General features: G+C 38.0%; 1 protein-coding gene across 1 annotated transcript in view; it reads left to right on the forward strand.

Moving 5' to 3' along the window:
* The window catches only part of Tsf2 (transferrin 2), a 57342-nt gene extending 38091 nt beyond the window's left edge, over nt 1-19251 (forward strand). Inside the window, exons 12-15 of the mRNA XM_081734801.1 lie at nt 258-524; nt 2705-2848; nt 2965-3136; nt 9772-19251. Coding sequence (XP_081590927.1) covers nt 258-524; nt 2705-2848; nt 2965-3136; nt 9772-10003 — 815 coding nt within the window. The 3' untranslated portion in view covers nt 10004-19251. The remainder of the gene's footprint in view (nt 1-257; nt 525-2704; nt 2849-2964; nt 3137-9771) is intronic.
* Nucleotides 19252-25066: the final 5815 nt, after the last annotated feature.

A 25066-nucleotide genomic window follows, 5' to 3' on the forward strand; every position in this document is an offset into this window, starting at 1 on the left:
ATGTAGAATATGAATGATAAGGCTTAATGGTGCTGATCTGTTCGTACATTCACCGACAATAGACATAAAAATAAATAGTACCACCATCCTCCTCTATTTTGGGAGTATCTTACTTTTAATGTACGAGCTTTCCTCCATTCCCTCATTTTCTTAACCGTAGAAATGTGGCAAATTTAACAGGTTTTACTGTAGCTGTATTGTGTAGGAATGTTAAGAGTTCTTCGTCTTTATTATTTTTTATTTTATTTCTTCTATAGGTAAAAACACTTGCCATACTGGCATTTATATGGCTGCTGGGTGGGTTATTCCCCTCGCCTACCTAATATCAAATGGCTGGATTCGTAGTTATGGATGTGATTCTGTGCGAGCTGCAGCTGAATATTTTACGAAGTCTTGTGTTCCAGGGGCCTTAAGTGGTGAATACAATGTAGGAGCTCCTTATGATAACTTGTGCGATTTGTGTCATGGATCTAGTTCGAGTTATTGCAGGAGAGACGCATCAGAAGATTATTTTGGGTATACAGGCAAGTAATATTAAAGAATCCAGTATTGATTTGAGTACATTAAACTAGTGGTTCCCAACGTTGTTTAACTGGCGCCCCTCTTCTTAAATCAGAGATAAATTTGACAGACTATATTTGAAGAGTAAGTAACAATATGCCAAAATTACTGTTCGTATCTTTTTAAGAAATAATTTTAGTGTGTTATCTTGATCTAAATTTTAATGTAGATTTTTTCTGTTAGTAAAATTTGGAGAGTATTGTTCAGTTTGAGTTCGTGATTATATAGCTTTCATTATTTTTATTTGTATGTCCATGTTTGTATAAATGTTTTGATACGCCAAACGTAGTTGATTGCTTGAATTGACAGTGTGTTCCTTAATCCGAGTCGTAGATGTTTCTTTTTCATCATACCGGTATACGAGGGTCATTTGACTCGAACTGGCAACACCGCTACGATTGGAGTGTCGGGTGGGCAGGAGGCAAATGACGAATGTAGTGTGTTCCGTGAATGTAACGACTCAGTTCAAAACGGTGCAGCGGTCCCATATTACGATGTGTGTGGCGAGTAGATATTGTTAAAGTGATTGTTGTGTGAAATGCCGCCCTAACGCGATGTTCACATGTGCAGAGCAGCGTGTGTTGATCAAATTCCAGGTGGCACGAGAGCGAAATGGTAGGACGATTCACAGAGAATTAGTAGATGGCTGGGTGAAGATGCTCTACCGTATCGGACAGTGGCGAGATGGGTTGCAGCATTTTATGCGGAACGACAGTCAACAGACAAAATGCAGGGTGGAGGGCATACGCGAACGGCTACGCACGAAATTCATCTTGCAAGACTACGGACACTGCTTGACGGTGATCAGCGCTGGACTTGTAGTGGATTGGCGCAGGAGCTGAACATTTCTTCCGGATCAATGTTCCGCATGCTAACACAAGATCTTCGCATGCGGAAAATTGCAGCCAGATGGGTACCCCATGCTCTGACCTAAGTTCAAAAGTGACATAGGTGGGAATGTGTGCGTCTACACCTTCAACGCTACAATGAGGAAGGTGATGACTTCTTGCACCGCATTATTGCAAGTGACGAAACGTGGGGAAGATCCTGCCAGCCTGAATTGAAACGTCAGTCGAGTGAATGGCACCACCCAGAATCTCCATGACCGAAAAGACTTAGGCAAGAGCCAGCAAACGTGAAGGTGATGATAATATCAAACGACCACGAAGGCATTATCCTGTCACATCAAGTTCCACCGGGCGTGACCGTCAATGGTGCATACTATGCTTCATACCTCAGTGTCCATTTGCGACCAGCATTGCGGCGCAAACGTCCACACCTGGAGTCTGGACCAATTCTCTTACACGACAATGCCAGATGCCATACAGCCCATCCAATACAGACTCTTACGACCTTGGGGTTGGGCGGTACTGGAGCACCCGCCATACTCCCCGGATATGAGCCCCTGCGATTTTGATCTCCCAGAAATGAAAGAACCTGTCAGAGGCAAGCGTTTCAGAGACATTCCCAGCATTGTTCGTGCCTTAGGGTGCACTGTCAACACCTCTCACAAAGTGGAGCTTTGACAGGTATTTAACGGATACCATACATCTGGCGAAGGGTTCAACAGGCTAGCGGAAACTACGTCGAAGGACTGTAAGCTTCTTGGGGTGAGTGATTCACTACATTCCATTTCACAACTATGTTGCTACTTCAAGTTAAATGATCCTTGTATTTTTCATTGCATTCCCAGTTGGCGTCATTCATTACAATGCTCATTTTATTATCTGTATAGTCACTTGGTCTTAGTTACAAATAAATTGCAGTGAAAAAGAGTGGACAGATTGGAAATAAATTGCTACCTATATGCTCGTTTGTTTGTTGAAATTCAGCTTTCCTTTTCGGCACCGAGGTTATATGCAATGTAAACTGCAGTTTAAGATGGAATCTGAACAACCATAATGAGTTCAAAGTTTTTAATGCTTTCCCACAGGAATTGAACCGGGAATCACATACAGGATATACGCGTATTTATAAACCTGTCTTAGATATACTTCGATTCGATCACTGGTGAGTGTATACATGCTTTAAATGGCAAAATTTTAAAGTGATAATTGTGTATTCCATTTTGTATTTCGTGCGCAAACAAAGTTAGTCATTAAATTCAAGGTAAAATATTGAAAAGCTTTATTTTCGTTTTCAGGTGCTTTCAGATGTTTAGTGGAAGGCGGCGGTGAAGTTGCCTTTGTGAAGCATACTACTGTAATGGAGAATACTGATGGCAAACGGCGGGAATGGTGGGCTCGCAATACACTGACATCGGATTATGAATTACTGTGTCCTACAGGTACGTTATTAGCTGAAGTTAATTTGTCTGCACGATAATTAGAGATTATATACATCACGCTCTTGAAGTATGATTGCGTAACTCACTATTTTATTTATTTATTTATTTTCTCGTAGGAACCAGAGCACCCGTGAACAAGTACGAAGATTGCAACTTGGGTAAAGTAAAAGCTAATGCCATTGTAACTCGAGGCGGGGCTGGTTACAATGAAGCTGAAATAGATGCCTTTATTAACCTTTTTACTTATGCCCAACAATTTTATGGACGAAAATATCAAGATGATTTCAGGTACGTAAGGAACAGTTCACAATATTAATAACTATTTCAAATTTCGGCTTTCAAAATAGAGCTAATTATCCAGTCATATCATTGATTACTGTGAAAGTATTTCAGTGATTTACTGGTTAGAATGTTGAATGCTAATTACGCAGATAGAATCAAAGAATGTAGACTTCCGTAAGCCGACTCATTTTTTTCTTGGTTCAAAAAATGCCCCTCGGCTTAGAATTGGTACTGCTAAGACGGTTGATAAAGTAGACGATGCACTTTATCGAGTAGGAAAAAGTTCCGAAAAATATTGCCAGAAGCCGCCACAAGTAAGTTTCATGGAAGTGTAGTTTCTATCTGGAAAGGAAAGCAAATTTTATATTGCCCATCTTCGGACCTAAGCAGATATTATAAGTATTTACAGCAAGAATGAAAAGAAATGAGAGAGAGAGAAAAAAAAGCGGATATTAATGTAGTATAATTCATTAGATTTTAGCTCCTCCCCACCCCCTCAAAAAACTTATGGTTTGTATGCTTCATTAATATATATTTTTAAAAAATTTCGTTTTTATTATATTTTTAAAAAATTTCGTTTTTATTTCTGAGGGGGGACGGTCGAATTATAATGGAATAAGTATGGTAATTACAAAATGAGAATTGAAGCGTGTGGACTTTATGAAATACGCTAAGAATCACTATAATAAAAATTCTTGTAATGGTCTTCATTGTTGGCCTATGTAACAGATTCTTGGTAGCTGTATTGTTTTCGCCAATCACAGTATTTATATTGGTCGAAGCGAGATTATTACTTAAGGTAATTGTGAAAGAAAAGGTAAAATGTCGCAGAAACAAAACAAGAATTAATGATAACACAGAATGTACCACGTTATACCTAGGTAATCAAAGTATCGCTGTTCAGAGGATTTGGGATAATCAATAGACGGAATGTAATTAAACTTCGTATATTTGGAAAAATGCAGAAGCGATTGGTCTGATAAACATAATTAGTTCCAAAATTAACAAAAAAATTGGCTACTTACCAATGAATCCTCCCTTGAAAAATTTAAAGATTTTGACGTTTCGGAACTCTCAGCAGGTTCCTTCCTCAGTGGCAAGGTAAAAAGGATTAAAACGGAAAGGAGATAAAAGGAGACACTGAGAAAAGAACCAGCTGAGAGTTCCGAAACGTCAAAATCTTTAAATTTTTCAAGGGAGGATTCATTGGTAAGTAGCCAATTTTTTGTTAATTTTGAATATCCCCCTATGTGTCCATGTAATTATAATTGTAATAATTAGTTCCAATTCACGTCACCAGAGGAAACTGCGCTGTACATCAATTAAGTGTGGTATGAAAGAAAAACGTCACAATAGATGCGAAATGCTAAGAAAGGTCGTAATTATCTCCCCTGTGGATCTCTTGGTTTGATTAGTAGTGCTGTTAATACTCCTATCTCTAATGACTATCACACATGTTACGGATGGGGTTCGATATTGGGGATACCGGTAGTTATGGAGGTACATTGAACTATGTTGCACTGACTTTCACATAACCACAACACAACACTACTGGCGCTTGGGTATCACTGGAATTCGTATTGCAGAAAACATGTACAACATATACAAATCTGACTCATAGTTACTGAGGGACATCTTGTATAGCAAACCATGAAACTGACATTGCCAGAACGGCCCGTATTAGTGAAACTGTGCTATACTTTCGACAATAGTGATGGTGCCATTCGTGAATATCGCCAACAAATGGAGTTACCTTCTGATCTCATTACACCATGTGCTGTGAAAATAATGGTGAGAAAGTTTGAGGAGATCGGTATGGTAGGGGTGAAACCAAAAAGAAGTCGTAAGATAGTGACACAGCAAGAAGTTCAAAACTTTTCTACCGTCATCATGTAGAAATCGATGAATAACAATGGCGTGGTATTAATGAGTGCCAATGCAGTATCAAAAAATCTGGACATGCCGTATTCGGCTGTCTGAAAAATTCTCTGAAAAGTTCTACACTGATACCCCTTCAAATTTACACTAACATATCAACTGCATCCCAGAGATGGAAAAGTCTGTATGACGTTCAGATTAACATTTCGTGCTCGTATGGAAGTGGACAGTGCTTGACCACGAAATGTTACGTGGAGTGACGAGGCCCACTTTTTTCCTAAATGCGACAGTGAACACTCAAAACTGCCGCATATGGGCCAGTGAAAATCTATATGGCATACAAGAGTGCCGTTGCATTCAGAAAGGACTACTGTGTGGTGTGGGTTTACTGCCCAATTTATTATCGGATTTTACTCCTTCGAGAATAATGGTCCAAATGGGCCAGTGACAAGATTCGTCACTTCTCAGAAATATGCAGATACGCTGATTACATTTGTTATTCCTTAGTTGCACCAACGCCGGTGTCTCAAGTCGAATAATTTTCATCCAAAACACAGAGCGGCCCCACATGTTGCGCGTAATGTGCAAGAGATTCTTCGCTAACATTTTTCAAACGATATGATTATTGGCAGTCTCTTTGGTTTCCCATGGTTAGCCCAATCACCCAATTTATCACTCAGTGACTTTTGGTTGTGGGGGTGGCCTCTGTATCAGGGGCACGTTCCGACATTTTGCGTCAGAACATTATTCAGCGTGGCCAGCCTTTTACTGCAGATCAACTGCATTCTGCAGTTGACTATTGTAAGTCGGAATCTGTTCATGGAATATCAGCATGGAGCTCACCTTGAACAGTGTCTCAGTATTCAGATGCAGATTAAACCGTAAGTACAGTATAATCCTTGTGTGTGTTCACATGGCCAGGTATGTCGCTATTTATTAAGTAAAATGCTTACATTTTTCTTCTTATCTCCCACCCATAACACATCTGGTAACTAGATAACGGGGTATAAATAGCAATACTAATCAATGCTACAAGACCCATAGGGGAGATAATTACGGCTTTTCTTATCATTTAGCATCAGTAGTGACGTGTTTCTGTCATATCGCACTTAATTGGCATTGTCCAGTCCCACAATTTCTTCTGGTGACAAGAATTGGAACTTTTTTTGTTCGTTTGTTACCATTTCAATCGCTTCTGTATGTTCCAAAATATACTCCTACCAAGTTTGGTTGCATTCTGTCCACTGGTTACGTCTCCAGTGTCCTCTGAACAGTGATACTTTAATTATGACATCTTCGTATTAATCAGCCTGAATATAGTACAACCCCAAATATAACACGATCCCATGTATTTTTTTTAATGATCTTAATGGAAACATTAAAATACACAGCGTAAAACATTTACACATTCTTTAAAAATATTGCACAATGAAAAATTATCTTTTTTAATAGTTATTTTCGCCTTCATTTGATTTTTCTTTTAAATAAATCGATTACAAGGGTAGTATATGTCGTACGCGATCAAAAAAATGAAACTCGTCTAATCTTGACCTAAATTGGCATGGTAGTAGATTTTGATGAGTTTAGCACTCATGAATAATTATGGTATGCAGACCTTTGGTTTCCGAGTTATGGGCCTCCATAATTGAGTTTGGATTTAGTGAAAGGATATTATATATCGCTTCCTATCAACTCCATGAAACTCGACTGACTTACTAGCCATAAAATTTGGATGTGGACTTACTGAAATAAAGGAATTTCGTTAGAACGCGATCAATGATACTCGTCCTATCTCAACCAAACTCACTATGGTGGTATATTATTTGCCATTAAAGTTGGGTTTGGAGTTAGTGAAATCAAGAAAGAGCATACCGTTTTAGATAGAGTTGGTGGACGCAGGTTGTGCCATTGGAAATGTCTTGGTTCCCTAAGCACAGCGGTGATGTCCGAAATCTCACTAAAAAGCGATTGATGAAACTTCCGATTTTGACTAAACTTAGTATCGCGGTAGATCTTGACGAGATTAGTATGCATATGAAATATTATGTTGTACAGACGTTTGGTTCCTACGTTGTTGGTCATTAAGCGGTGAAGGTGGACTTAGCATGCTGTTGACGAAACTCATCCGTTGTGACCAAATTTGTCATGATGATAGATCTTTATGAGATTAGTATGCATTTGAAGTTGCAATGTGCAGAGCGTTGGTTCTTGAATTATTTATTGGTCGTTAAATTTGGATTTTTGACTTAGTGAAATCAAAACACGATCCATAAAACTCGTCCGATGTTGAAATAGCTCACTAAGTTTTAAATCTTTACCTGCTTAGTATGCACGTAAACTTTTCATTGTGGACAGCTATTGAGTGAATCAGGAGAGACACATACACAATGTATAGAGAATGTCGAAACGATTTACTACACATGGTATTGAAATTAACTTACAATTACTTGTTAAGATTGCCCACCGAAATCGTTCTCCAGGTGGGAAGTACAGAATAGTAGACTTCTACACGTATTAAAATTGCCTATGTTGATTAGTCCTTTGTTGTATTATGTGCCCAAAATAAGATTTTGCTATAATCAATGAAGGCGGATTTTTCTCGTTTCCGTTGAACCTACTTGTTAAGATTTAAATCGGTGGCTCAATGGTAGAGCGTTCACCTCCGGTGCTTGGGGTCCCTGGTTCGATCCCAGCTCGCGCCGTGTGGACTTTGTGGTGGACACACACCATGCTCGTGGGTTTTTTCGGGGTTCTCCCGTTTCCTCCCATTTTCTTCATTCCACCATTTCATTCATTTCTGATAATCACCGTCCCCTTTAGCCTTACCGGCATAACCGGGGACGTTAAACTTAAAGATTTCATTTTCATTTCATAGGTTGCAATTATAATAGGTATGTAGTTTTTATACTAACACTGCTGTACTATATTCAGGCTAATACGGTATATTTATTCAGAAGTTGGTGACGTTTCCACTATTATTATTAGTAGCTGAAATACCCTTCTTCGTACGGGTAATATAAGATTTATGCAGCATATCATGTTTATAGGTAAATAAATAAGGAAATTCAACACTTTCGGCGTTGTCCCTCTTAATATAAATGAAATAAATAAATACCGAATTGCAGCGCCGTCGGCGTCGCCCCTATTAGTTTTTGGATCGGCTGTCATGTCCCATCCTGCCTAAAGCTTCGGCTCAAATGTCATCGAGACTCCCAACGTTACTGACCTCGAAAACTATGAATTCAACACTTGTATATCGGTCATTTTGGACGTGCTATTTCTCACATCCCCTCTCACCCTGACGATGGGGGTTAGGTTGGACTTGAACGGAGTCTGGTATGTTACTAATGATCTCAGCGACGACCTCGAAAACTATGAATTTGATATTAATATCCGTATCCAAGGTATTTATCATTTCCCTTTTTGCATACATTTCGACCCACTTTGTCACGAATTTCGGAAAAAGGGCTTCGTAAACGATTAGATTTGGTTAAGATCTGTTGGTGATTGTAGATAGCTCCTTTATGTGCGAAAATCTGATGACACACAGACAGACACATTATTTTATTACTTAGCTGAAATATCCATTCTACGCACGGGGAGGATACGGTTTATGCAATATATCATATTTAAAAGTAAAGAAATGAATACAAGTAAATAGGGAAGACCAACCCTCCTTCGGTATTATTCTTGTCAATTCGCGGGCCAGCTGACATGTTCCTTTCTGCCTAAACTTGGCCTTAAATGTTTTCAGGACTATTACCAATCAATTGAGCAATTCCGAAAACTATGGATTTGACACTAATATCGGTTCATCTCAGCGACCCCGAAAACGATGGATTCGATACTAATATCTGTCATTTTGGACATGTTACTTTTCAGCTCCCCCCCTCCCCCTCCCGTCCGATGACGATGGAGGCTAAAATTGGACACAAATAGCGTCCAGAGTGTTACTATTCATCTCGGCAATCCCGAAAACTGGATAAGACTAATCTCGCTTATTTTCGATATTTTTCATCCTTCGCCTCCGATGACGATGAGGGGTAAATTTGGACTTAAACGATGGCTGGAGTGTTACTATTCATCTTAGCGACCTCAAAAAACACTAAGATCGGTCATTTGGACATTTACCCCTCCATCCCGCCGTCCGAGATGACAATGAGGCTCGGCTCCATGATTAGTGTAGGCGCCTGTGATGCAAGAGGGAGAGATTCGATTCCCCGAGGCAGCTGGTGTGTTTGAATACCTTGTTAAGCTGTGAGTCCACGTCTCATATAGTCTTGTTTGCTGAAAGGGACGCTAAACTCCAATCCACCATAATTAATATGCGTTGTTCCGGGTATTTATCGTCTCCTTTTATGCATACATTTTCACCCCTTCCCAAATCCGATACCCCCGGTCCGAAGTTCGAAAAAAGGGGGCTTCGTGCGTGGTTAGATCTGATGAGGATCTGTCTTTGTATAAAATTTGTGGAAATCTGATGGCAGACACATTATTTTATATACAAGAAAGCGGGGAGGAGGTGGAGGACTATTTTTCTAAACAGATAAACAGTTGATTGCAGTTTTGAAGACGGGAACTTCGCCAATTTACAAGAATTAATACTTACAATGCTTTTTTCTTTTGTCATTCGCTCCTGTGATAGTCACCTTTCTTTCACATTTACCGTCGATAATCATCTCGCTCTCGTGGCGAAAATATTAAAATTATGGTGTTATGACTACTTTTGATCTGCTCTTGTTCTAATAGAATTTCTTTTACAGTTTCAGTATGTTCTCTTCGCCGGAAAGATTTAGTGATCTCATATTTCAAGACGCTACACAGCAACTAGCTATACTAAACAAATCAGAAAGGAATTACAGGACATATTTAGGGAAGAATTTCTTACGAGCAAGAGCTCTCGTTGATTGTCATGCTGGAGCTTGCAGTATTCAAATGTCACTTATAGCAACCATCATCACGCTGTTGTGTTCAATATTGGTTGGCCGATTGTAGATGGTTGTATTAGGGTGACTTGGATGCGCCTTTTAGGAGTGAGTGTATACTTTTTACGGAAGGATGTGCCTTCAATTCGTAGGACGACTGTGTATGAATGTAAAATGTAATTTTTTGTATTTTCCAACAAGTGTGCATATTACACGAATACAGTGAGATCTCTACAGGATTTGATACATCCCGCGACTACGGAAAACTTACTATACGATAAAATATCACTATATGATAGACTGTATTTTTGGGGGGCAAGAGGAGGCGGACATGCCTTTCTTTACGAGGCGTTCAAAAAGAAACGGATAACTTCTTAGATAATCGCCGATTTGAAATGATGACATTAACAGAATTTTAGATTCATGATTAACACTGTGTCTATTGAGATTGAGAATCATAGCGACGATTTTCAGAATATGGACAGTTTGTACTTAAAGGACCAAAAGGAACGTAGTTACCACATTCTCAGCTAGTGCCATATGCAAACAAGTCCTTGTTACAGTTATTATAACCTATATAGAATATGTATTGTATATCTTCAGAATTAACGATAGTGAAACAGAAAATACTGTGTACGTTGTATACAAATGTGTGTTGGGTAGCCGGAAAGGCTTATGCAGGAATAAAATAGCATTCGAGCAAGTTCGCACGTGCCATTCAGCTCAAGAAATTAAATGAAACTTTAATTTCCTTTGTAATCTAGAGTTCGATGACTACCTGTTGTCTTTGCATGTGAATTGCAATGCAATACTAACAATGTAAGTGAAAAACAGACCGGATAATTTTGAAAAACAATAAACTAGTTGGTTGGTTAAGTTAAGAGTTTAGCGTCCCATTCAGCAGGGAGGCTATGTGGGATGTGAACCTACAGCTTAAGGTCAGATCCGGGTGCCCCGCGCCAAAGACGCGTACGCTTACCATATAGCAGGGAGCTCTAACAGTAAAGTACTTCTGAAAATTTTCATGAAGATATCTGTCTTCCAATTATATTCGTTTGTAACAGTTCATTTTCTCTGTACATCAAGGGAATACCAATTGAAAGCAATGCTTAATATTCGCTTATAGTCGAATGACTAATGTAAATGCTTCTGGAGCGAATGGTCTCGGTAGGGACGACATAATTTTCGGTAGCCACCTCATCGTGTGGCGACTGGGGAGCTATTTTAAATTAAAGATAACGTAATCGACGTAGAAAGCAAGAAGTAAACGCTGAGAAACTATGCTTCGATTATGCAACATCCAGTTGAATGTGCACTACTTGGCCGGCTGTTTCACTTCACATGTTACTTAACTTCATTGATAGAAATTTACATTCCCTTTTACTGTGAGACGCATAAGAATTTTAAATGTCAATATGCCACATGTTAAACATGGCATGCATAACCAGATACCTTAGAACCGAACTTGGTTCAATTTCATTTCCAAAAGATGAGTGACTGAAGAAATACATCAAATGAAAGGGTCGAATACAAAGAGCAAAGAACTATGAAATTTTTAAGTCAAAGTAGTGAAAAATTTTTCACCAATCTTACTGACTTGAAGAGGAAGGGAAGTGTCACATTTCCTTCAGAAACCATAACTTATTCTAAATGCAGTTTGATGCATTTCTCTGTTCAGATCATTCATTTAAACACAAGATTATAATCACAGGGCCCCTGATATTTTGATCAATATCGAATCTATCAATAGACATACTTCTAATCTGCTCTGGACAAACAAGTTGATTCTTTTTAGTGCACCCAAGAATTGAGCATAGTTCCAGTGCCTGCTTCATTTCAATGCAGTGTTGATAATTGTCGTAGAAAAGTATGTTAATCTCCTTTAGCACGCCAGTTAAATAAGTACAAATTAAAAGATTATCAGAAATCTTGTGCATACTGTGAGGCCAATGAGAGATAAATCAAAACTAAAGTTGATTTAGTTTGTATGAAAATATACTATAAAGAATTACAGTAGAATCCCTCTAATCCGTCACCTTTGGAACTGAGGGTATGGTCGGAACGCAAAAAAGGTCGGATTATCAGAAAATACAGAAAAAAAGTAGTTCACGTTTAGGCTTCTTCAATGTTTTGCGATTCTTAAGAGTGTTTTTACTATTTATCGTCACTGTATATGATTCAATATCTTCCCGATTTCTTTTCCAATCTTTTATTGTCATAATGCGTACATAGAGTTCCTTGGCAATTTTTTGGAGTGATTCCCCTTTGTTCAGTCTTTGTAGCACTGCTAATTTTTCATGTAGTGAAAGAGTAACGTATTTACGTTTTACTTCTGACATGTTGAAAAAAGAGTGTACCATAACGAATACTGTCGTAAAACCAACGATCAGTCAGCACTAAAGCGGATATACAGTAACAGGAACTAAACAACAATGCCGCAACGGCATTAAACGACAATGTACCTCGTGAGTCACCGACGAGTTGGGACAAGTTCGGCTGGAGCACGGTCGGATCAACCGGAGTGGCGGACTAGCCGAGGACGGACAAGAGGGATTCTACTGTATAAGCAATGCAAGTGGCACGATCGTGTAACGAGATTTCACTGTATTCGTTAAATTTTGTAAATACTTTTTACATATACATATTTATACTGTTAAAATAAGCGCATTCCAAATTGTATAGTTTTTATAATGAAGTATGTGTTTTAAAATACATCTGTTACATACAGATCGTCATTGCTGCAAGTTTTGAATCTGCACCGTTGGTTTATGTTTGTGATAGTATCCGTCCCATGTAAAAAGACATTTTTATACTCATTTTGTACTTAAGAAGTGAATGATTGTTGTTCACTGACGCAGCTCTGCATAGTAGAAATAGTGTTCCTGTCCTTGTTTAGAGAAGAGACTCGGAATTTCTCTTGAAACTTGACTGAGTTCAATTCAGAAATTTTTGTTGTTCTTTCCCACATGAGAGAAAATTACATGCAAGTATGCTATTAGTTGAGCGGCATAATTTACTAGTAAGTGAATTTTATCATCAGTAGTCTGTATTTATTAAAACTGCAATTAACCAAAAACATTCAGGTTATAGTTCAACAGTTGAACTATAATTTGAGAGTTTTGGGGTAAGAATATGCATCGTGTGTTTTGGGATAAGTTCTAATAAATATTGAATACGCATCGTACTAAATGAAGTATCAATTTATTGTGAGTATTTTTTTCTTTAAATTATTTTTTAATATAATGTGCCTACATCAAGATTGAAAAATGTAAAACAACAACTTTATATATATATTTTAAGCATTACACATAAACAATCTGTGGGATAGTCTTACCGTTTTGTTTCAGTGGTTGTAGTAGTAGTTCATATTGCTTCGAATGCACAAAAGTGAGGACATATTTTCTAAAGATTTTAATGATGAAAGTTAAATAATTTGTTTTTATGTATGTTATATATTTTTTTCACTTGTAGGATATTTCTTACTAGATGGGAGAAGAATATTGTGTTGTAGAAGACGGAACATATAATATTTTATGACTCAAAGAAGTAGGGTTTTAGTTTTAATTTAATATCGAACATTTAATATATGAGCTACACTATGAATAATCCGTCCCATTGTCAGAAAGGAATATATACTTTAATATGAAAAGAGAAGCGGAGAGACAGGTTCTTGAGACTTTTCATGGATTTTTATAACTCGTAAACAACCAAAACAGTAATTTGTAGTAAAAGTAATTTGTAAATAGCAATAATCTTTCTTCTGGTGTATTGTGTATTGTTGTAATTTTATTTTGATGATCTCTATACTAGTATTACAAGTTTAGTGCCTTTTACGAAACCAGCTTCAGTGTTTATCGTTACTAGAAACTGGTTTCAGTGACCTTGTTGCTTTTACAAAACGAACTGTTAGATTGTTTCGTGTACACTTATAACAATAGTCTTAAAGTGGGGTGCAGACTAGCGAATAACATAGTGTAAGCGAAAAGAGATTATGATGAATAATTATTCAATCCACTTTAAATTGAACTCAGGATAACATGCACCAAAGGAATGTGTGGAACTTTAACAACACTATGCTATATTTCATTGTTTACAAAGGGGATCTTGTTCTAGAGAATAATGTGCGTTTCTTTGATTGATGCATCAAGTAGTTCGAAATGTGAGGCAGGTTCTCCTGTTGAAATATGCTAGGTTTTATATATACAGTGCGTTCCACGAATAACACTAAGGCTCGTCTCCTGAAGAAACCAAGGCAGATAGAAACTTGAAACCTTTTGTAAACTTCAAGGGACATAAAAGACAATGTTATGCTGATAAGAATCGCCCAAGAGGGGGACCTAAGGGAGTTACGGAGGGTAACTACAAAATTTTAAATAGCAACCCCTACCGTGTGGTACCTCGTTTGAAAGGCAGTTACGTGTACAGACCAGTTTTGAGAACTACATGTCGCTAGCATGTCCCTATCCAACATGGCAGCTATCCGTAAGTACGGTCGAAATACGTTTCACGCATAATACTAAGCCACGTCTCCTGAAGAAACCAAGGTAGCATCATGCTTATAAGGAAAATTCCCGATGAGGGGGGGGGGATAAGGGGGTCACGAGGGGTAGCAACGAGTACTTCGACCGTACTTACGGATGGCCGCCATAATGCACAGACACGATAGCAACAAGCAGTTTCCAGAACTTTTCTCTACACATCATTAGCTTTTAAACGAGGTGCGACAGGATGGGAGTAGTTACCCCCTTGAGCACACCTCATGGGGGGTTCTCCATATCACCATAATGTTGTCTTTGAAGGTTACAAAAGAATTCATGTTTCTATCTGCCTTGGTTTCTTCAGGAGACGGGCCTTAGTGTTATTCGCGGAACGCAATATATATATATATATATATATATATATATATATATATATATAAAGTAATACGGTAAGAAAAATAAGTATTATTGTAGATTTTGGTTTGTTTTAGTCTTCACACTTAAACCTTTGTGAGAACACCTGTATATTTAAATCCGTCCATCTTCTAAATGAAACTTGTATTTGATTTTGTGTTAGTGGATTATGCAAAGCTTCAGTTGTGTATGGTGCTGATGTGAGATGTTACTCAACGCTAAAAAGATCTGCACTTAACTGTAAACGGATGTATTATAGTCCGAGAATTGTAATTGCTGGTTGCGATCTTTAGAAATACCATGTGCAGTCAGAAACAATATTAAGTATGGGTTAGAGGTATAAGAAATGATAGCTCCAACCTTTGGTTAATTTCGTTTCTGACTATACAAGCTACCTGAGAATACACAGAGAAATAGGATAATGTAGATCTTATTATATTATCTTATTGTTACATAAGATAACGTAGATCTTAATGTGATATTACTGAAATCAATATATTCTAAAGAAACATATAAAGGTAGAGCATTTTATATGGAGTTTGATGCTTGTTTAAGTAGTTTATCGATGAGTTATGAGCCATGAAACACATACATACGTTACATTCGATAGGCTACGCCTTGTACAGCGGGCGACACTTCTAAATGGTACAGCCATATGGAGATTTACGGCTAAGGTGTACCATTTAGAAGTGTCCACCGCTGTACAAATTGAGTAATTTTCGGGAGATAAACGAAGTCCGATGCAGACAGATTTTACTATAATATTGTTAGAATTTTGTATGTTTATTTAGCAGCAGAAATATATAGTTGTGATTTATCGTAATGTTGGTCAGAATCAATTTACTTGAAAGTCCGAAATTTTAAGTGAAGCATTTTTTTTTTTTTTTTTTTAATATAAAGATATTTGATCTGTTGTTATATATATATATTTTCTTTTAAAAATCTCATTATAGTCCGTCCACTTGAAGGTAATGGGAGGAAACAATATGCAAAGTTCTTGTGCAAGCGTGAGAAGTTTCATTTGGCATATTTTATTTTCATAATTCCTCTCATAGTACGTGACACCAGTAAGTTTAGTTTCGTCTGTATATATTGCTAATGTATTCAGTAAAATATATTAAAATGTAATGAAGATCTGAAAAATAACGCTAGTTCTAGAGCTACAGTTTATTTTTTTTTGTGATATAGGCAGTTTCGTAACATATATATTACGTTACATCAGCTGTCAACTATATTTATTATTATAAGTATTTTTATTGATTAATAATGTATAATTTTGGATGATTTTAAGATCGCTGTTAGAATTCATACGCATGTCCAAAACTGAAGTGACAAACAGAAGTGAGCAAGCGATGACATTCCAGGAAATTGTGATCGTGTGCAATAAAGCAGCCTCTTTGACTAACAACCGCCCACGACACTTGAGTCTGTACTGATATAAATTATAGTAGTGTAAGAATCCAAATTTCTATAAACGACTTAGGCTTGCTTTTGGCTCTATGTAGTACTAAGCATTGTTGCTTCCGCTGCGGGCGTTGACTGGTGCGCTGTCTCAAAATTGATTTTAATTAAATATTAATGACTTTAAAAAAAATATCGACATACCGGTTGAGAACCACTGCAATAATGTACCGAAGTTATTGTATTTTATTCTTATTATCTTAGTGCACCGATGTTGATGAGATGAATGATAATGGTAGAATAACGGAAGGAAGCAAACGAGAGAACCACGAGGAAAACCACGCACCGGTGTTTGCCCACCACAAAGCCCATTTATATCGAAGCAGGAACGAATCGAGTATATGAAGGTCATAAATGGGAGGGATAATATGGATCGAAACGTGTATAGATCCTTGTACTAGAGCCATGGCCGTAAGGGACGCATGAGATTCAGATGTTCCCAGTGACGCTGTACGTTTACAAATGATGTGGTCCACTGAAGCTGTAATATACAGCGTCCAACCCTTCTCGTGCTGTTTATGATGAAGATGCATGGTTCTTAGGTTAAAACGTTCCAGTCCTCCAGGAGAGCAATTCTGAGACCTGGAGGGGGCAATCCTCCTTTCCAGGGTATCCCATACATGTTCAATCCCACGAGGTCCGGAGAATGAACATGCCATGGAATCTGGGCTTTTCCCTCGAAAATTCAGCTATCAGCTGTGCACGATGGGAATAAGAGTTATCGTGCGTGTACCAGAACTATAGTCCGATGATCTATCGAAAAGCCTCACAGTGACTTTACAGATCACATCTCGGTACGTCTGGACGATGAGGGTTTAATTCTTTAGCACACACACGGAGTCCATCCAGATCATTGCACCTGGCCCTCATCATGTCATTGTCTTGCTAGTGGTCTCTTTCTCGGACGTTGAGGCGACGATATTGGATCCCAGCCCTCCTCCGCGCGTACATGGTTTCTGCATCACCTGTCTCTCCTCCCTCCGGGAAGGAGTGAGAGGAGATACATTCTGCTGACGTTTTTGCATAAAATTTGCCGCAATGAAATGCCGGTATACTACTTGCCTCCGCATTATGGTACCAGTAACAGTATACAAGTCCAGAGCCATCCACGTTGTGCACTCATATGTCTATTGCAACATGCCGTTAATTTTAAAATAATATTCTTGCACGTGTGCTTCGTGGTCCCACTTACCGTCTCATCATTGTTCCTGTCTTTCGGAATGGACATCCTGGAGACCACTTGTTGGAGCATATTCACCTTGCTACTTGGGCTTAGAAGTGACCTGCTTTTGTTTAACATTATCTTCCAGTGCAATGCATTGTCCAGACCAGGGACGAATCCAAAACGAACTTCTGGAGGGGGGGCAGTAAGTTGTAAAACTGCTATTTAGAGCTACTTTTAAGAGCTCCAAATTCTGGGATGGGTTTTATTTGTATATAACATTTAAAAAAAAATCTCTTCGGGGGGGGGGGGGGGGCGATCCCCCCCTGGATCCGCCACTGGTCCAGACATTGGCAATCCACAAGATACATTCACTCGAATCCAGCTATCAAATGACACAGCAACCCCATGCGCTGCTCGTAGTTTTTGACGTCACGCACAGTGATCACACGGCATGTATATAAGTATTGGGTACATTCCATCAGTATTGTCATTTTCCAGTATATATATATTGTTTCAGTTTGTCACTTTAATTATGGATATTCCTGTATTTTGAAATCAGTTGTTTGTAGATGCCAGAAATACTTTTATGTTGTGCCTTATATAACATGTTTCATTATTTACATAACTATAGATATTATGTAGTATATTTTTGTGTGTATTGTTTCAGATTATAAAATATATATGTCAGCAAACAATGCTCAAAAGTAACGAAAGTAGTTCATGGAGAATAAGGATATTAATCAATCATATATAAATTTTAGTGTAGATATGGGTCAGTTAAATTGCTCTTACCTCGAATTAGAAGAATCAACGACTGAAAACTGACTTCAAGATTGAAAGTATGTCTAGTTAGAAAAAGGGCTGAGTAACATACCTGTTAGCACACGAACATGGTAAGCAGAAAACGCGGACTTGATTTCAGACTAGGTTCCATATGATTATTTCTTTGAACATTACGCTTGAGGAAAAGTGAAGTTAACAAATTTTGTTTCTGATGCATTAAAATCTAGGATTAATTGAATAGGAATGGAAATTTTGGTAAACTTTTATTATTTCGGGGCCATTAAAATTGTAGAAACTAATTATTAATTAAATCTTGATAACATTAAATTATGATTATCCCAGTTTCGTGTAACAAAAACACTTAAAACGTTGTGCTAAGATCTGTTACAGACGTGTAAGTTTCTCTCAACAGATTTATCCGAACAATTCAGAGATGGAAGAAACACTTATGCTTTTCATAACGATTTGGTAATATTTTTTTAAAGTGCAAACTTGTGTTTAAAACTATTACTGAAGAACAGTGTGTGAAATTCAAGTAACCTCTAACTGTAGTTTCTGTTTACTTGGAGTATTGTTCATAATAGTTTTATTTTTTTGGTAAGAAATACATGTATATTTTATAATACCAAGTACCTCTTAATGTTATTCTCTGTTTGAAAGCATTGAAGTTTTATATTTACCAGAATGCCAGGTACAAAGAACGCCGGACTTCTTTTGTGTCGTAACCTCAGTGAAGGAAATCGTAGTTCCCTTCCATTGGAAATTAGATTTTGGTTCAAAGATCTCTCAAGCTGGTGTGATAGACTAGATGAGGGCTTGAAGTTGACCAACAGTGTTGTAATTGACAACTAAGGCGTGCTTTGATATTTCTTTAACCAGGGTAGTTGCTAATAAGCAATACTTCGACACTTTCAAGCAAAGAATAACATTTTTTTCTCTTTTTCTTAAATACAGTATTTGTACAAACCAAATTTACTGTGAGCATTCCAAAAAGGAAATAAACGTTGTTTACAAGTATTTAGATTGGTCTTCAATCTCTTTTATATCACCTTAGAACTTCATTGTTATCTTCCCCTTCATTTGAATAGTACTAAATGATAAACGAACGCTCCAAATTTAGGTACACTGGACCTTTGGGTGATGAATCGCCGTGGCTCAGCGGTAGAGCGCTCACCTCTGGTGGGTCGGGTCCGTGGTTTGATTCCAGTTCTCCCCATGCGGACTAGGTGGACCAATACTGTATGCGTGGGTCTTCTCTGGATTCTTTCCACTTTCTGCATTCCATTACCATCTTTTTTAGTGTCGAAGCATATTTCTGGGCCGTTGAAGAAACAACCCTTAATTTGTTCGCGAACCGAAATTACTTTTATCATTGAAATTAATGTAAATTAAATCAACCCATTCTAGCCATATATAGAACTACATGTATTGTTTTTATATTTTAACCGTATCTGTGATGAAAAAGTATGGAATAAAAATAAATTATCCTTAATTAAAGACCAATTAGTAACATTAAATTAAACCGTTCTTACCTTCGTTGGTACATGTAAGTGGTGAAGGGAAAAGTTACTTTTTTTTTAAGGGGGAAGTCTCTTCCATAAAAACAGTGAACAACTCTGACTTGGTTTTCTTTTTTTCTTCTTTGCACCTTTCTAGGTGGCTCTTTGGAGCTGTGCGTACAACAAATCGATCTAAAGAAATTGTCTTCTTTTCTTTACTGCAGAATTTTTCTGAAGTGTGACACACGAAAGAAGCCCTACTACTGGGCGCATTGGACAATGGTGACAGTTGTAACCCCGAAATATCGTTCGTGAGCAAAGGAAAAACCCAAATCCTTATTAAGAATCGAAGTCATATCCTATATGAACAGAATAACGATTTAAGACTGTGTCAGATTGTAGAGGAAATACAATCCTGTATCAAAGTATTACAAAATTTTACCATGAGGCCGAATCTCGATACCATGATACAAATATGTGTAATATGTCGTAAAAGCACGCCTGACTATGTCTTTACAATCTTACTGATACCGTACCTTTTTTCCTGCGTAACTTTTACAAATATTAATACCTTATTCTAGTAGCAGCAGCAAACTGTAGACCAATGTCAAAACACTATATCGTACATATACTTTGTTTTGGTTATGTTAATCGAGAATTGGTTGAAGCAGTGTATAACACACTAAGGTACGGAAGTTTGTGTTGTGAGATTCGTATAAAGAATTTTGTTCTCAGATACTTTTTCTTCTCTTAGAGAAAATAATTCTTAGAGTTAACGTTCAACATAATATTGGAAATAAATCGCCAAAATACACCCTGTTTCAAAAAGAATATACGTATTTTGAACGCATCTTTAAGACATATGAATATGAAATTTTACACGCATATTTATGAACCTCTCAAGTTCAAATTACAGATGTTCAATATGTCCTCCATCAGCGACACGAACAATATCACATCGATACTCAAAATTCCTCCCATACTCGGGCAAGTATATCCTGCGTCACTGATGTTATGGCAGTACGGATCCAGTTCAACTCTTCCAGGTTCTGTGGGAGTGGTGGTACATAAACGTTGTCTTTAACGAAACCTCACAGGAAGAAGTCTCAGGGTAACAAATCCGGTGACCGTGGAGGCCAGCTCCTTGACGACCAATCTAACGGTTCGGTAGAGTTTCATTCAGATATTCACGCACTTGGCGACTCCTGTGAGGGGGTGCCCCGTCTTGTTGAAAAATGAAGTTGTGTTCGTGCAGCCTCGGAAACAACCAGTTTTGTAACATACCGAGATACTGCTGACTATTAACCGTGTTTGCATTAAAGAAGAATGGGCCGTAAACAGATGATCGGGATATCGCACAAAACACATTGACTTTGGGCGAATCTCGTACATGTTCAATGACTGCATGTGGGTTCTGTAGGCCCGAAATTCAAACATTTTGTTTGTTTACCTGACCACTAACACGGAAAGTCGCTTCATCACTGAACACGATGCGTTGTGCAAAAGTGTTATCATTGTCAATAGCATCCAGAATCTCGTTACAAAATGCCACACGTTTGCGTTTGACATAAGGACGCAGAGCTTGAATAGCTGTAACTTGTACGGCTTCCTAACCAACCGACGTCTCAAAACACGCCAAATTGTTGTTGTTGGCACTTGTAATTCCCGACTGGCACGACGAGTTGATTTTGAAGGATTACGTTGGAAATCAGTTTGAATTCGTGCAACATTTTCTTCAGGAACACGAGGGCGACCAGGACTCTTTCCTTTACATACACATCCTGTATCTACAAACTGTCGATACCATCTGCGAATTTCCACCCATTCGGAGGATCAATTTGGTACCTCAACCCGAAACGTCTTTGCACTGTAATCACGGAATTGCACTTCGCAAACTCGAGAACACAAAATAATTTCTGCTGCGGAGTAGCCATTTTATACATATGACGGTTACCAAGCTAAGCAGAAGACTGACATCTAGCGGCTATTAATATAAACTAGACTATGTATTCGTTTCTCCAATAGCCGAGCCGAGGCGCAACGATCGATAGTTTGGACAAAATAATTCTTCGTAATACGTATATTCTTTTTGAAACAGGGTGTAATTCAAAAGGAATATAGTAAAACATGAATAAATGAAAAATGTTAATTCCCAAAACAATAATACAGATATATATACATTCCATGTTACTTGCGTTTTATGTAGGAATTAATTTTTGTCAACTTACCTTTCACGCTGAGGGCTCATGTGGTTCAGATTCTAGTTAAACATCAAAGTCATGTCTCTAAAGCTATGCTTCTGAAAGAGACATTAAATTTCGAACTAATATGCAGGGTGTATCAATTAGTACGGGGCGATAGGTCAACAACGAAAAAATGAAAATTGTTGGAAATAGATGGTTTTTCAATGTAAAATAATGGATTTTATTTCCAATCGTATCACACGTTCGGGTTCTACATTGATAAAATCTCTTTGCTAAATGAATCGTTTAATTTAGCAGGCAATTCGAACAGAACGTATGGAGATGCAAAATGACAGGGGGAGCTTTTTTTTTTTTTCCTCGGGAACCTACATCATCTCGAATCCGTTTCCCAATAATACTGTATTCTTGGTACGGTGAGAATGCATGGGAACAACCTGCTGAAATGTCGCATTGCTTTTTTCATTAGCATAGGGTTTCTTATCAGTGGGGAGCTCAAACGGATGATGCAATTGGAAAAATTCCACCAGTTTAGATTCCCATGCTTTTGCCTATATCTTCATGACTTATTACGGAGCAGACGCTACTGCCGCTTATTTTGTTCTGTCTCTTTACTTTTTTTTTTTTACAACTCCTCCCTTGTTGAAGGGCGAGGCACTTCATTTTAGCACGTTAGTTTTAAAACGTGCCCTTCATTACACTTTTTATATTATTGTTTTTATTAAACTCCCTCCACCTGATAACAATGAACAAAAGGCACTAAATCATAAGAGTTAATTTTTATTTCCTATACTATTTTTCCGTACCTTTACTTTAACGGAGTTGGCCAATGGCCCCGGACGTTTGATACACCCTGTATTTCTATTACACTTCTTATATCCTTGCCAATGTCTTGATAATACTGACACCGTCACGAAAAATTCCACATCTACATTTCTTTTTTTGTCCTGTTTTAGAAAATAATTTTCTTCAATAAAACATTGTCTGAAACGCGAAAGGAAGGACGTTGTTTTGTTGAAGTTAAGCGTTTTTTTTAGCACCAAGGGAGATGAGACGTGGGATTTGCGGTTTATAGCAGAATCTAAACGAATTCTAATGCTCTCCTACCGGAACTCTGTACAATAAAGGCGCGCGTTCTAGGCACTGTATCCTGAAGTTAGGGCCTTGGTTGCTCAGTGCTAGAACGCTCACTTCTGATACATGGAGGTCGTGGTTCGATCGGGGCTCTCCTTTTTTATTACATTTATCATCATCAACCCTGGCCTCGAAGCACAATCGTCGGCCGATAAACGAACAAAAAATAAGGCACTGGTGCAGAAAAGTCTTATCACAAAAATTGCAATTTTACGGTTAAAATGAATGAGTGTCTATGATAGAGGATTCTCTGGATATTAATTTCCACTGTCGGAACATATCTGCACAATGCAAGAAACCGGTAAATATAGTTACTAGTGTAAAATCATTACAAGTACCCTAACCTATGTGATTTTGTGAAACATCAAGTTTCTTTATCCTCATTCATACGTATATTCTCCGTATCTTCCTACGGATGCACGCTCGCGCAAACATCCAAGCTGCGCTTCTGTTCTGGCTGAAGTAAAATAGAACTCTCGATTATAGTTTCTACCTAGCACAAGTTCCCTATGAATGCACCCGCGCACGAGCCTCCTGCTGTACACTTGTGCTGATTTGGATAGATAACTCGTTTTTATTGGCCACCTAGCATAAGTTAGTTTCTGTTTTTACATACTCATTTTTGTAGCACGCGTTAGGACATGTATTTATACTCCTAAGGGGAAGCGTATTAGACTGTACGCATATTACAAATCTTTACGGAAGTATTGACTATTCTGTACCTTCACCAAGAACAGGACCTGAAATATAGAGTTGAATTAAGAAATACAACTTATGCAGCACTACATTCTGAAGCTTCTGACACGAAGGAAAATTCAATACACGGGATATTTTAAGAAATAGTAGGTCAACTTTGCATTGCCCGCTCTAATTGACATCCTTACTTTCATCCATGAGAGCAGACAGTCGTATTAGGAAATGATGAAACAAATCTATACGCGCATACCTACGTTCGCTAACACAACTGCTTCGTATGGACTCTCCTGCCTCTCGTCCCACTTGGACACACTGTAGACACAATACTAACTTACCACCTCGCTCAAGTTCGTGGTCCACTGACCATGCCTTATTCATAGGCATACAACGCAACTGCCTTAAAATACTTCTTAACTATACCGTTCTATTTCCCACTTACCGACGGAAGACAAACTGGAAATATGAACTTGACCGCTGCGCTGAGGGAGGGGAAAAAATCGTTTAAGTATTCACAGATTTGTACAACTGACAGAGGAAATATCAAATGTCATTTACTTCCTAATTTTATTTACAGCCTAATAACGTTAAACCTACCAAACTGTATGGTTTTAAGCATTAACATTCAATAATGAAGCAATGATTAACTCAATTTGTATGTCAATGCAGCGTATAAAGTCAACATCCGTAACGATAACGCTGTCGGGCGCGGATAACATCAAGTAAAATACCTTCATGTACGTGCTTACACACAATCGTTAAAACACCTGTTCTCTTCACACGCAACCCCGCGCGGACTCGATCAGCTTCCCCTGCCCTGACTCAGTTCGATAGCATTTTTTTTTTATTTTTTTATTTATCTTTTGGGAGATGGAATTCAGTATCTCCAAATACGTCCACAGCTCCGACTTATAACCTAACTTAAATGAATGACTGCATTACAATTACAAATAACGAACGGTAATAACTACGAAGCCAGCCAAAATCACAACCAAGTTATTTGGGAGAGAAACTAATACCATTCCTTTTAGTGGACACCTAGCAGTTTGTAGATTTTGAACTGTCGGTTTTATGGCGTTTTATAACAAGCGCTCCAACAGTGAATCTGCACCCATCAATGAAATCTTCACAGTAACTTATACGACAATAATAGTCCATGTCCTAGAGAAGTCAAAATCATGAATTCAAAAATGGATATCAGAACTGCAATTGTACCAAGGAAAATATTAAATGTTACGAAACAGTAACACAAGGGAAGGTTCTAGAACACAGGTCCACCCTCCCCTTATAGGTTAATTGCAGCGA

Source organism: Thermobia domestica, chromosome 12 (assembly GCF_964235325.1).
Source record: "Thermobia domestica chromosome 12, izTheDome1.hap1.1, whole genome shotgun sequence".
Taxonomy (NCBI): Eukaryota; Metazoa; Arthropoda; class Insecta; order Zygentoma; family Lepismatidae; genus Thermobia; species Thermobia domestica.